At 34.7% G+C, this 15,662-nt stretch overlaps 1 protein-coding gene across 5 annotated transcripts in view; it reads right to left on the bottom strand.

Annotated features, from left to right (window-relative positions):
• The window catches only part of ATG10 (autophagy related 10), a 300,426-nt gene that overhangs the window by 184,569 nt on the left and 100,195 nt on the right, over window positions 1-15,662 (bottom strand). For all 5 annotated transcript variants that reach the window (XM_055386169.2, XM_004042232.5, XM_004042231.5 and 2 more), the window contains one exon: window positions 12,954-13,061. In XM_055386169.2, coding sequence (XP_055242144.1) covers window positions 12,954-13,061 — 108 coding nt within the window. The remainder of the gene's footprint in view (window positions 1-12,953; window positions 13,062-15,662) is intronic.

The following is a 15,662-nucleotide window of genomic DNA, read 5'->3' as shown; positions in this document are numbered from 1 at the left end:
CAAGTTTCTTGTTGCCAGATTCCAACCATGTGTTTTTAAGTCAGTCTGACTTATCAGGATGCCTGCTGTCAAAATGGAAAGCTGGGGGCACTTCTGCTTTATTGGAGGTAATTTCCCAAGATCCCCTATGATCAGCTCTATATTCATGACTCTTGATTCAGATTCTCATTTTCAGCCCCATGCCTCCTCTCTGGATTCATCTTGATTTACATAGGTTGACCTCCAACCCTCCTGCAAGGACTCTGAGTTAGGGGAGATGTTCGAACTACTGCCATAGAACAACAGTTAAATGACCTATTAGGGGGAATAAAAAATATATTCCTTGCCACCAGTGTCACAGAGACAAAAATGAGACAATTTCAAGAGGAAGGGGCTTAGTCAGTAGTGTCAAATGTTACAACGTGGTCAAGAAAGATGAAGGCATTAGACTGTAAGGTGATTGTAAGGTAACTAGTAACTTAGAAGGAAGCAATTTCCATAGTTTGATTTTGGTAGAAGCCAAAAGAAAAAGAGTTGAAGTTGGAACAAATAACGAAGAAGTCCAGGTACTATAGATTACTTATTCACAAAACCTGGGAGTGAAAGAAAGAAGACAGAGGGGATTGTAAAAGAGGATTGGGAAGTGGCAATAGAGGTGTAACATAAAGCATACAGCCAAGGGACATGGAACCTAGGTCCTGTTGTGGGCATTGCTGAAGTAGCCAAGGTCAAGACTAAGTAAGAAAGCAAGAGAAATAAAAGAGGACTGATGTCATTGAGGGCCTTGAGACAAAAAGAATATACAAAGAATGTTCAGAGAGAAGCATAAATACAGTTGAAAATAAGGAAGTTGTGGACAGAGAGAAGAATTTCAGAGTTTAAGATAACTGTTACATTGATATTTTTCCCCTTCTTTTTCATATCTAAAAAACTTAAAGGAAGGCTGAGGGTGAAATGCTTCACAAATACTTATTGGAAAGAGAACATTTAATAATGTTATTTCAGAATAGCCAATAGTCATTTTAATAATCTAAAAATATCTTGTCCCTTCCAGATTACTACTTTTCTTTTCCTTCAAAATAAGCTAAAGTTGAGCAATTGGAGCATAGAGATGAGATTTAGTCTGCCAGGCTGTTGTACCCTCCCACTCACTGACCAAAAAATGCATTTTCTCAGGCATCCATTGGGACAGCCTTTAGGTGCCATTGCCAACTTGACAGCCTTCCTGGGTCTTTTCAATGCATTCTGAACTGTAGCTGAGACAAACATGTAATCTCTATCCTAAGGCTCCTATGAGGTTAGCTTGAACTGCATGAAGCTTCTCTCAATGCTTATCACAAATACCTAAGACTTATACTTGCTAAGAGCAAACAATCCAAAACAGCAAATTCGCAGGCACCATATGGAAGAGCATTATTGAAGTTCCCATATCACATTTATGCAATCAAAAACAATATTGTTAAAACACTTTGATGTCTCCCTTTTGAAAACCTTTAACAATGCAATCCTTGGTTATTTCCTTTTGCTTTAAGGTAAAATTATTATTTGCCCTTAAGCACATAAATTCAGAAATAAACTTTAACAAATTATTCCTGGCCACTTTATTTAATAAGTATCCTTTAATAAAATAGATAATAAACTGATAATGACAAAATATTTATACTAATATTGCTGACTTTTAGTTAAGTTCGCAGTATATTGAGGAGAGAAGAAATTCTAGATAGTTCTAACCCAGAAAAATCAAGAGACAAGCGATATCAGTTTCTGGCATTTATGTGCCAGGCACTGTGCTAAATGCTAAGGACACAGTTGTGATGGAAGTGATCTAACCAAGTCAGAGCTTAGAGTCCAGTCACAGGGTTCAGAACCACTATTCCAGTTTGAAAATGTTTTGTTCCCTTTTCCCAAAATAATTCATCTGCATTTTTAATAAAGTCTCTTTCATAGTGAGCATTTCAGGTATTAGTGGATGAAATATCAGGGGCTATATAAGCCATTGTTCTGGCCAATGATTTTATGTAAAAATGATACTCTATGCAATGGTTAGTCTTTACCCAACAGTTTAAAAAAAAATCCAGACAAGTAGTCAATCTCATTCAAGCTACCAAAAAAATTCAACAATCATTTTAATATCTGAAGCTTGCCATTCATATCATGAGATTCTACATTGCTACTTCAACAATTAATTCCTTTAGGATATATGAGAAGATTGTTTTTGAGCCCTCCATAGAAAATTATGCTAATGGGAATTCCCTTCATTCCATAAAGTATTTTTAAATTAATCTTTTTATCTAAGGAATAAAATTGTAAATATACTTAATAAAATAATTTTGAAAACTCAAATTTTAGATTCTACTTAATCTTTTGTGAGATCAAATCTTACTGTAATATGTTCTAAGTAACGTATCTCCCTCCACATATGGAGTTTCTACTGGCTTCAAAAAAAAAAAATCAAAGGGGCAGAAAAGAGTTCTAAGTAGTCGTTTCACTTTCATTTATTTTAGATTCGATTATAAAGTCAACATATCTTCCTCAGAAATTCTTCATGAAAAAAGAGCCACCTAAAGTTTGAAACCCCCAACAACCTATTAAGTGTCTTTTTTTTCAGATAAGAATTATATATATATATATACTTTAAGTTTAAATTTGATTATATATATACTTTATATATATATAAGATATATATACTTTATATATATATAAGATATATATACTTTATATATATATAAGATATATATATACTTTATATATATATAAGATATATATATACTTTATATATATATAAGATATATATATACTTTATATATATATAAGATATATATATACTTTATATATATATAAGATATATATATACTTTATATATATATAAGATATATATATACTTTATATATATATAAACTTTAAGTTTAGATTCGGTTATAAAGTCAACATATCTTCCTCAGAAATTCTTCATGAAAAAAAGAGCCACCTAAAGTTTGAAACCCCCAACAATCTATTAAGTGTCTTTTTTTTTTCAGATAAGAATTATATATATACTTTAAGTTCTGGGATACATGTGCAGAATGCAGAATGTGCAGGTTTGTTACACAGTTATACATGTGCAATGGTGGTTTGCTGCACCCATCAACCTGTCATCTACATTAGGTATTTCTCCTAATGCTATCCTTCCCCTCTCCCCCAACCCCATGACAGGCCCCGGTGTGTTATGTTCCCCTCCCTGTGTCCATGTATTCTCATTGTTCAACTCCCATTTATGAGTGAGAACATTTGGTGTTTGGTTTTCTGTTTCTGTGTTAGTTTGCTGAGAATGATGGTTTCCAGCTTCGTCCGTGTCCCTGCAAAGGACATGAACTCATCCTTTTTATAGCTGCATAGTATTCCATGGTATATATGTGCCACATTTTCTTTATCCAGTCTATCGTTGATGGGCATTTGGGTTGGTTCCAAGTCTTTGCTATGAAAAGCATCCCAAATTCATTAAAAGAAATGGGAAAAATGTATAATTAGGGCAATTAAAATAATGCATTAAATGGCCCTCCTCTGAAACAACTGCTTCCTAAGTTAGACCTTTACAATTGGACATAAACGCTCCACAATGAAAGCCTGTCAGATTTTTGTACAGAAACACCAGCTCAGTATCCTCTTAAGTATACAGCTGCTGCTAGAAATGATCTTACTTTTGATTTTTAAAAAAATACCTCAAAATTACAACTATATGTAAAGAAAACTTTCTGATATAACTTACTGCTGAGTTAAAATACAATGGCTGTGGCACGTATCTTTACAAAGGCTTTTCTACTAGCTTAATACATAAAAAGAGAATTAGTTACCTATGTATATTTAGTCAACTTGATTTATTTCAAAAAGTAGATTTTCTTTTTGCTTTGCCAAGGAGAATATAGCACAGAGAATTTCAAAGATAGAAGTAACCTTAAGAAGCCATTTAGGTTACAGACTCTTACTGAACCTAACACACTCTGAATTTTGCAAAGTGCTATTACTCAGGTACCAAGGGCTTAAAGTAAAAAGAAGATTCAGCAGAATATGAAGCATGGCCCTGCCTCTATCTAAGACTCCTGGCTTTACAGCAGAACACTAAACTGCTTTAAGATCCCCTAAGTCACAAATTTCATTAGATGGTTCAAATAGTTTCAGTGCCGCATCTCTACATGTTGCTTTCTGATTAGTTTCAAGAATGAGTAAACAAACACTTTTGTTATATACTAGTTAAAAAAATATAGTTTGTATAATAAATAGTATATTTAGTGCAATAATCCCCAGTTTTACTGGAATTAAAGATCCTAATCTGACATGACTGGTTTTCAGAATATTCCATACTCTCCCCTCTCATAGACCACACTACTATATAGCATATACTTACACTTTAAATTAAATTAAATTTTAATTTGTCTCTGAACCCTTTAATAATATCTTAAATAAAACACAAAAGTGGGATTGGGGTCTGCTGCATTCACAGTTATTTCCTTTAAAAAATCCATTTATCTGTCAGCATTAGATTCATTCATTCAATAAATAAATACTGACTACTCCACATGCTTCCATTTGCATCTATGCACATTAAACATAACAGACTTCCTGGAATTTTAACATTGCTTTAAAATTACATTCCCAAATACAGAGGTAACATGCTTCTTAGTCATCATTTACATCTATCAATATATCTATAGTTCAGTCCAAAAATAGCAGTTGCTTTACAGATAAATTGTTAATGCTTACTGAGAACTGTGGCTCACCATTTATTCCATTATAAAAAAAATAATATTCTGACAATATGAGTCTATTTTGGACATATAAAATAGAACTCATCCTAGAAGCCACCTAATAAAATCCTTACGGCAAATGAGTGTATTTCAAGGCCTGGTTACCTCAGAAGATCATCATTCTTTGAATATGTTCCTTGGCAATTGAGATCATCTCCTGTTACTGATTCTCAGTTTTATGCTTCAGGAAATTTATGATAGGTTGTTTTTTGTCGAGGGCCTCACTTTCTATAATATTCTACCTGCCCTGGTCTAAGGAAAATCCCAGTTAGTGAACTACAAGGCCCTAAGACAAAAATCTTTTCTTCCACTAGTATATTATTGCCATTTTTATGACTCTATCATTTTCATAGTTTTTAAAAATGTAATCTGAAGGTGCAACCTGAGGCTCTGAAGTAATAAGGATAGTAAATGGATAAATAAAATATGCTTGGTACCCACCTCTGATACCTCTGCAAAAGGATGAGGAACTACAGTAATCGAACTTCAAGCAGAACACAAACTTCAATAATATAAAAATTATTGACCAACAAAGTCAGTGTGTATAGGTAGCTGAATTGTGTGAATCAAAAGACAAAATCTAGGTTATCTCTATTCTATGGAAAATGACTCAAAACTTCATAAATGAAGACATTAGAGACAAAAAAATACAAAGCAATGTTGGCTAGAACACGAGTTACATAGGAAATACTTTCAGGTATTTCCCCCTTCTGAGCATTCATTAATAATGTTTACTACTTATTATTAAAAATCAGTATCTAAGTTAACTAGATACTGTTTCCTTTTACTGAGTGGATGAGTGCTGGACATGATTTATTAAAAAAAAACTTACACCTTATTTCTCAACTCTAGTCTCTCTAGTCTTCATTAGCCAGTAAGTTAATTTAGAACCTTAAAAAAAAAACTTAAGTTTAGCAGCTATTTTGCAATAATATATCCACAAAAATTTTAAGAGTTAATAATGGTTAATTTTCATCAAAAATTGTCTAATTGAAGTATAGGGCTTGGTTCCCACTTCTATTTGTAAATTATCGTTTCATGTATAGAAATAAGGCTTCAATAAGGACAATATGCTCCTGTTCATTAAAGTAGATCAATTGTTAAATCATGTTTTTCACTACTATTAAATGATATCTCAATTTCTCTAAGAAAAGTCTTCAATTAAATACAAAAATAATCATAAATTGATAAAGTGATATGGTAGTATCAATACCCATTTATGAAAATAAGTGTCACATAAAATAAGATATCCCAAGCCAGCATTGATTATGTTTGCTTCTGTTGAAAATATTCATTTATATTTAGAGGATTTTTTTTTTTTTTTTGAGACAATGTCTTGCTCTCTCGCCCAGGCTGGAGTGCAGTGGTGCAATCTCGGCTCACTACAACCTCCGCCTCCTGGGTTCAAGCAATTCTCCTGCCTCAGCCTCCCGAGTAGCTAGGATTACAGGCACCTGCCACCACGCCCAGCTAATTTTTGTATTTTTTTAGTAGAGATGGTGTTTCACCATGTTGGCCAGGCTGGTCTCAAACTCACAGCCTCAAGTGATCCACCCCGACTCAGCCTCCCAAAGTGCTGGGATTACAGGCATGAGTCACTGCGCCCGGCCCTATATTTAGAGGATTTTAAATTGATGCAACATACTTCTGTTGGTCACTGGTAAAGAAAATATCTTGTTCAAAAACTGCATCTCACTTTCATCTCACAAATTCAGAAATGTCACATGCAAAATCATACTACCTACTCTCAATAAATGTCTTATTTAATATGACTAACTTTTAAGAACTACTGTTTCCCAAAGCCAGAACTTAACAAAAGCCAGAATATAATCACTTCCTAGCTATTGTCCTTATGCAAGTTTAACCTTTGTGTCATGTCTCAGTTTCCTCATAATAAAGTGAAGAGAATAAAGATATCAATATCATGAGTTGAAATGAATTAATATATGCAAATCACTTAGTGCAGTACCTATAGTTAGTCCTCCATAAACTTAGGCTGCTGTCTTTATTATAATATTATTATTGTTATTATTATTATAACTGCTTTTATCCATCTTCACTAATCTTATCCATTTATTTGACATATTAATATTAATATCTATTGTCATAAGAGTTTTGTGAAGATTAAATAAGATAATAAAGCAACTAGTAAGATGAACTGGTATGTAATAGAAGTAATTGACCATGATAAGTATTATTTTGGGGGAATTAAAATGTTAATACATGAAGGCATTAATGCTGGCATAAATGTGTGTTGAAAGAGAACCTGTTAAAGTCATTGATAAAAAAATTAATCTAATATTTCATCCAATAAAAACATTGGGAGCTAAGCAAATAGTACTCTCTAACTCCACAAAAACCCTTCCCTCAAGTTTGATATCCATTCACATATCTACATATCTTTGGTATGGTTGTTCAACTATCTACAAATACAACTAATTTAGAAGAAAAATGTAAAAAAAAAAATTTTAGACTTTTGATCATCATATATTTAGGATCAAAAGATGATGTATTTTACCTAAACCCTGTTTTGGAATCCCAAGGACCATAGTTAAACAAGAATTTATCACTCTATAGTGCAGAGTTGAAGTATCTTTTGATCAGCGATGGTTGAAATGAAAAATAATGTTGTTTCATGCAGTTGCTTGCAAGATTATAAAACTTATTAATTATCACAAAACTACCAATAATTTTTCATGATAGATAATCTAGTCTGTAAAATCACTTACAGCTAAATTTGATAATTTGTACAAATTAGGATTATTCCTTGAGTTCATCTATCATGAGCACAATCAATCCCTTTCATGAAATTTGCTTATTCAATTTTTTTAACTTTTCAGTTCAGGGGTACATGTTCAGGTTTGTTACACAGGTAAACTTGTGTCATGGGAGTCTGTTGTGCAGATTATTTCATCACCCAGATATTAAGCCTATTACCCATTAGTTATTTTTCTTGATCCTCTCCCTCTTTTGACCCTCTACCCTCTGATAGGTCTCAGTTTTTAAAATGTTAGCAGTTCAGCGGGCATGGTGGCTCAACGCCTGTAATCCCAGCACTTTGGGAGGCCGAGGTGGGCAGATCACCTCAGATCAGGAGTTTGAGACCAGCCTGGCCAACATGGTGAAATCCCGCCTCTACAAAAATACAAAAATTAGCCAGGCATGATGATGGGTGCCTGTAATCCCAGCTATTCGGGAGGCTGAGGCGGGAGAATCACCTGAACCTGGGAGGCAGAGGTTGCAGTGAGCCGAGATCACACCATTGCAGTCCAGCCTGGGCAACAGAGTGAGACTCTGTTTCAAAAAAAAAAAAAATTGTTAGCAGTTCATTGCATTTTTTAAACAAACAGTAGATGGCTGTTCCTTATCTAATTACATTCCACTTAAATTGTCATAGTATCTTCTACTGGTATCACAAATGTACTATCTATTAAGATAAAACATTAATTCTGAGGTATTTTGTTTTTGGTTTTTTTGTTTTTATTTTGAGACAGAGTCTTGTTCTGTTGCCCATATTAGATAGAGCGCAGTGCTGTGATCATAGCTCACTGTAACCTCAAACACCCAGGCTTATGCAATCCGTCTGTCCCAGCCTCCAGAGTAGCTAGGACTACAGGTGCATGCCACCAGGCCCATCTAATTTTTCTTGTTTTTGTAGTGATGGAGTCTCACTATACTGTCCAGGCTGATCTCAAACTCTTGGCCTCAAGCAATCCTCCCCTCTTGGCATAACGAAGCACTGGGATTACAGGTGTGAGCCAACATACCTGGCCATCTGAGGTATTTTAAAATGAAAAACTAAAAAAATTCAAATTGCCATACCTCTAATTATACTACTGACTAAATAAAAGTTATAAAAAAATCTATGATGAAGAAAGAGAGAACTTAAGAGGAAAATACATCTCTGTCTAATGTTGATCTAGGAAAGTAAGACATTATATATGTAGTTCAAATGGAATGTTTTAAATGCTCTAATTAGTCTACCACTGTTTTTTAGTGAGAGTCACTCTCACTTGTCTCTGTACCACTCTCTGAGATAACTGGTGGTGGTGGCTGAATAAGGGTTAGTTTCCAACTTGGAGGCTACTCATTATTCCCAACGTCTAAAGGTAAGAATAGAATATGGAAAGAAAGGAAGTGTTACAGTCTCTGCTCTCTTCCTGCTCCTTCATGTTTCCCCATTCACATCCTGCTTCTTCTTGCATAATTATGAGATAACCATAAAAAGATAATTATAAGTGTGACATTATTAGTATCAATAATAGCACTGTACACTTGTTATATCCAACCAAAACAGGAAGTAAGAAGGGCCCACAGTTTGAATGAGAACACTGAAGTTTACTCAAGGTTACATTACTAGTAAATGGCGAAGAGAACTACAAAACAATTTCTATCTCCAAGTCTAGCACTCTTTCTTCTACTTGTGCTGTTGTTATAATCTGAGTAAATTAGGCAGCCTAAATTTACTATGAGTTGCCAAATATTAAAAATAAAACACTGGAGTTGACTGGAAGATGAAGGGTTTATCATCCGATTCCATTCCCGTGACAACTCAGAAACACAAACTACTAAAAACTCCCTGCAAACCTCTCTTTTTAAACATTGTTGATTTTTCTATGTAAATTGATTGTTGAAAAAAAAATGTTATTCTAGTAGAAACTAAACTCTTTTAGAATTCAGCCTGGACACAGTGGCTCATGCCTGTAATCTCAGCACTTTGGGAAGCTGAGGAGAGAGGAACACTTGAGGCCAGGACTTTGAGACAAGCCCGGGCAACAGAGCAAGATCCACATCTCTAAAAAAATTCTTAAATTAGCTAGGCATGGTGGTGCATGCCTGCAGTCCCAGCTACTTGGGAGGCAGAGGTGAGAGGATCACTTGAGCCCAGGAATTAGATGATTCAGTGAGCTATGACTGTGCCACTGCACTCCAGCCTGTGAGACAGAGCAAGACCCTGTTAAAAAAAAAAAAAAAAAAAAAGGTATGTGTGTATATGTATGTATATGTATATATATATGTGTATATGTATATATATGTATATACACATATATACACATACACCCATACTTTTTTATAATATACTATATTACATATATTATATATATAATAAATACATTATGTATATGTAGTATATATGTATAATACACATATAATTAATCAATTCTAAGTAATTCACTAGATTATCCAGTTTATATCAAAATACAGAGGCATCTGATTTGTTAAGTGAGCTAGTTCTATGGGTAATTAAACCTGAAGGTTTAGTCAAATAACAGATACTCATTGAGTCATCTTACCTCCATGGGGTTTACAGTCTAAGGAAGCAATCTGGCTTTTAAAACACTAAGCATGAGTCTGAGGAGTACTAAGAAGGAGAGATAAAGGACATATACTTTTAAAGCAAATTCCTGAAGAGAAAGAATAAGAATAAATGTAAAGAAAAAGAAAAAAAAAATTCTAAGAAAATCTTATGTGATTGGAAGGGGGGAAATTATTTCTAGGCCTTATGTGAATATTACATGTTTGTATATGTATATGTAATCTTCCAATTACTGTTTCTGCTATAGAGAGGTGGGGAAGCTGGGAGACACACAAAGATGGGGTACTGGGCTGTCTTGTTCTAAACTTTAAAATCTTCTGCTCTTACCTGGGAAAAAAAGAGAAGGATGCCTACCAGAGCTACAGCAGTAATGGAAGCTTACAAGGATGGATAGTGACTCCAGATGAAATCACTGGACCAAGCAAAAATAACCTTAGGGATTTCAAGGGAGTGAGAGAAAAGAGTTATAGGTTTCACTCTCTGAAGAGATAAATTTTAAAAAGAATCATAATTTAAAATTGTAATAGTCAATATAGTTTGAAGAATGTTAACCATACTCGGATTCTGTTGTTTATACCACATAATCTACCTTTTTTTCACTTAACATGAACTTTTTTTTTTTCCCCAGACAAGGTCTCACTCTGTCACCCACCAATGATGTAATCTCAGCTCACTGCAACCTCCACCTCCCAGGCTCAATTCTCCTGTCTCAGCCTCCCGAGTAGCTAGGACCATAGGCGCAAGCCCCCACACCTGGCTAAATTTTGTATTTTTAGTAGAGATGGGGGTTTCACCATGTTGACCAGGCTGGTCTTGAACTCCTAAGCTCAGGTGATCCGCCTGCCTTGGCCTCTCAAAGTACTGGTATTACAGGCGTTGAGCCACCGCACCCGGCTGACATGAACATTTAACCTGTGTAATTAAACAGTCACCTAGAATATCATTTTTAATGACTGTATCCATCTAGAGATGTGCCATAATTAACCAATCCATTACTATTGTATATTTCAATTTTTTTCATTTTTCCTATTATAAATAAGGGCTCATATACTTGCAGGTAAATCTTTGTGTACTCAAATATTTTATGAGTATTTGTGTGCAATTTACTTTTATTAAAATTATTGCATCAAAAAATAAGATGTATTAATAGACAGAGGGATCAACATATAATAAAGCAAGCACAGCAAAATGTTAATGGTAGACTTTAGGTGGTAAGTATATAGATATTCACTGTAAAATTCTTTCAATTTTTCCATATGTTTCAAATTTATTGGAAAATGTTGGAAATGAAAAATGTTGAAAAAAATTATATTTTATGAGGCTAAATTCCTAGAATTGGACTAGATTATTCATAGTATGTGCACATCTTTAAACTTTGTGAAGTTAAAACATCAACCAGAAAGTGTCAGTTCCCTCACACTGTCAACACCACTTTTTAGTGCTTTTCAAATCTCTGCCAACTTGTTAGGCAAAAACTAGTAATTCATTTTTTAAATCATCATTTCTATGTTAATTTTTAAAACTTTTTTTAAGTTAATATATAATGAATTGAAAAGCTTCCTAATATGCTTGGCTTCAAATTTGATGTTGGTTATTGGAACCATGAAGCAGTAATCAAGATTCAAGCACCCATCTGGGGGCACTTAGCTTATTACCAAGCACAATACTCTCAAGAATAACTTGCAAACCTAATTATAAATAGGTGAAAGTTACTTGCAGGCCAGCATCATATACAGGCAAGGGGGCTGATGTCTGATTGGCAAATGGGCCTGATTTAACATGTTATGAGAAACAGTTCTTCCTGCACACACACAAAAAAAGTCACCTCTTTCATTTTCCCAGGATGCTCAGAATTCAAACACTAGTGATTTCTTCTTTTGTGCTGAAATAATTAGGTCCTCACCAATCCTCTTTCAAAATTCAAGTATTTTATTTCAATATGAGTGCCATATAATTGTGGTGCTTCCATAGGATGGAATGCAATGGAGGCATTAAAGAGAACTATGGAAATCTGCATTTACTGACATGGAAAGATGTCCATGATACACTTGTTCATTGCAAAAAAAAAAAAAAGGGTGTGTGTGTGTGTATATGATAGAAATATGTGAAAGGATACTTACTAAAATGTTACCAGTGGTAAACTACTGAAGGACATATGGGATATTTTTAAATCCTTTTTATATATTTCTCTATTATTTATTTTTACAATGGGTATATACAATTTTTTTCACAAGAAACACAATAAGGCTATTTGCATTTCGATAAAAATAAAAATGAAAATATCTCAGAAAACCACTCAGTCATTAGTACCATAATAAAATTTGGTTCAGCAAGATTTTCAAGTCAAGGTTAAAGTCCCCTAAGGAATAAGACCCAGATCCAGCATATTTTCAAGGGAAAAGGGGCTAAAGCCAGAGCAGGCAAAGAGGTCTCCAATCAAGTATTAAGCAGCCTGGGGCTAGGGCTACATTCAGGGAATTTTACTTGGAAAAAAAAATCAATAGACAACAGAAGGCATCTGTGGTATTCAGGTCCAAGAGAAACCAAAAGTATGACGGCTCACTACAATCTGGAGTCAGAGTGGATCTTATATAACTTTACCACAATTCTTGCTTTCAGTATTACAAAGGAAAATACCTCCTTCTCCCCCTACAACAGGCCCAGGATCCAATGGCAATTGGATCTCTCTCCAGTGGGAAGAAGTTTGAAGTTTTTAAAATATTTACTTAACAGAATTAAAGTATTTTATTTCAATATGAGTGCCATATAATTGTGGTGCTTCCATAGGATGGAATGCGATGGAGTCATTAAAGTATACATTTTTAAATGTATACTTTACGGAGACTGAAAAGAACATGATGCATTAAACTACTCACCTCCATGGGAAGACATGTCTGTCCATGGGTAGATGCTCCTAGATGTGACATCACAGACCCATTCTTAATTTGAAAGTGTATTTTGCACATGTAGCCATCAGAACAGTCCTGTGTTTCATCACCAAAAAAATACATAAGAAAATGCCAATTATTTTAAGAATTCATCATTTTAAGAACCACTTCCCATAAGTTCCAAACTGATCAGTGAAAAACTAAATATACTAAATGAGACTATATGGATAAAGAGACTAGTCCAACACCCTGTATGTAGTAAGTACTCAATAAATGCAAGTTTTATTCTCCTACCTTTCTTATTTATTAATGATGTTTCCACCCTCCTAGATTAAATCTTTCCCTTTTTTCCTGACTAGTCCATAGCACCAAGATCACAGAACAAAACTTAAGCTTATAGAAATAGCTTGTCACATAATTAATATTGATTTTCATGGCATACACATACAGAACAATTTTAGGACTTGACATAGATCTCAAAGCCGCAAGAAAGCTTCCATTTCAATTTCTTTCTCAAGGCAAGATCTCTATGAAAATGTCCCAGAAAGGTAATTATGCATCTCAGCAACTGCCTGAGCACCTCCAGGAACTGGCCCTTGTTACTCCCTTACACAGCGGTCATTTCCATTTTAGTGCATTGTACATTAAGAAAGTTTTGTCCTGTATTTCACATCCTTTAACTTACTTAGTTCTGCCCTCTGAAGTCTAATCCCTTTTCCACACAGCTGTTCTTCCAAGCACTGAAGAAATGACCACCATTTGCAAATACTCCTTACAAAATATGGTTTCTGAGCCCTTTACCAGTATTTGTCTCCTGTTTCTTGTACTTGCTCTTAAATACACTAATGAATGATGTTCATCTAATTGTGGCCAGTTCCATTTTTTTAAGGTAACACTTTTTTGAATTCAATAAAGTCATGTGTAAGAATATAATACCTCCCCTAGCACAAACATACATGCCAATAAATATTAATTCCCCACCAAATTGTCACACCAACATTTACATTTTAAGAGAATTAAAATAATAAAGACTAAGGGGTTAATCTTCCTATAAGAAGAGGGAAATTTGGATGCAGTGACACAAACAGGGAAGAAAGCCATGTGAAGATGAAGACTGGAGCGGTGCATCTAGGAGCTAAAGATTGCCATCAGCCACTGGAAGCTAGAAGCAGTAAGGAATGGTCGTTCCCTAAAGCCTCTGGTGGGAGCAGGACCCTGCCAACATCTTGATTTCAGACTTCTAACCTCCAGAACTGTGACAGAATAAATTTCTGTTACTTTAAGTCACCCAGTTTGTGGTACCTTGTTATAACATTCCTAGGAAACTAATACAGTAACTCTATTTTTTAAGACACTTGACAGCACCTTAAGAATGCCTCCCAGTAAGCTGTGCTGACAAACAGCCAGCCCTCACTCAGGGGGCTGCACTGGTTAGCTGTTGATTGGTTAGATCCAACTCATTCTGATTGGTTGATGCCTCTGTCACAGGTTGCTAAATATTTTTAATATCATTCCTGCCTGGAAAGTAAGCCATCAGATATCCAATACTGTCATTTTTAATTATTTCATTAAGGATATCCATTTTGTAGATGGAATTACTGTTTTAAATTCCAGCTCTACACTATCTGACCACAAAGCAGATCCTGTAATGGTCTTCTACCATTGAAACCTTTGTATTTAGAAAAATGTAAATTTAACATTGGCTTAAACTGAGAAAGATATATGTAGTGACTGTTGTCATTGCCACTGTTTCACATCAAACATCCATTCTTCCTTCTTTTGGAGCAGTAGTCATTGCTCCTCTAAGGAACAATTGCTCCTCAATTCTCCTGATTGAGAAGGGAATGGTTCCTTAGAGGAGCATTGGCTACTGTTACACTAATAATTACAGCTCCAGGGATAGACACAGATCTCTGATCTTGCCCATCAGTACTGCTGGCCCCAGAGACTCTGGAGGACAAACGATCTACATCACAGCCAATGGGATGAAATTCAGGATTTGGTTTTGGGGGGTTGGGAAAGGTGGCTGTTCTCTTCTCCACTAGGTTTGAGCCAGACAGACCACAAAAAAAAAACAAAAAAAAACCTGGCAGCCATCATGTAATTAAACGAAGTTGGCTCTGAAACTCAGAGGAAAGCAAGACCATGAGATACAGAGAAACCACATTCTGACTACATTATTTACACCAACCATATCTGAAACTAGTTCTATCTCAGATTTTTCAATTACATGGCCCCAAAAAGTCCCTTCTTTGCTTCACCCAATGGGTTGGGTTTTCTGTCACTTGCAACCAAAATAATTTTGCTATTAAGTAACATAAATTTGTGTTTATTAGTTTAAAAATAGAAGATTTCTATTGTATTGTCAATCTCATTGTGATAGATAATCAATAGTTGATTATATAAAAGATTTACCATATACAGTCATGCATCACTTAACGGCAGGAATACCTTCTGACAAACACGTCATTGGGCTATTCTGTCATTGTACAAACATCATAGACTGTGCTTACACAAACCCAAATGGTATGGCCTCCTACATACGTAGGCTATATGACACAGTTGCTTGCTCCTAGGCTGCAAACCTGTACAGCATGTTACTGTATTAATTGCAGGCAATTGTAACAAAATGGTAAGTATTTGTGTATCTAAGCATATCTAAACAAAGAAAATGTACAGCAAAAATACAGTATTATA

Source organism: Gorilla gorilla, chromosome 4 (assembly GCF_029281585.2).
Source record: "Gorilla gorilla gorilla isolate KB3781 chromosome 4, NHGRI_mGorGor1-v2.1_pri, whole genome shotgun sequence".
Lineage (NCBI taxonomy): Eukaryota > Metazoa > Chordata > Mammalia > Primates > Hominidae > Gorilla > Gorilla gorilla.
Note: the sequence above shows the minus strand (reverse complement) of the source record. Positions and strands in the feature narration are given on the sequence as shown.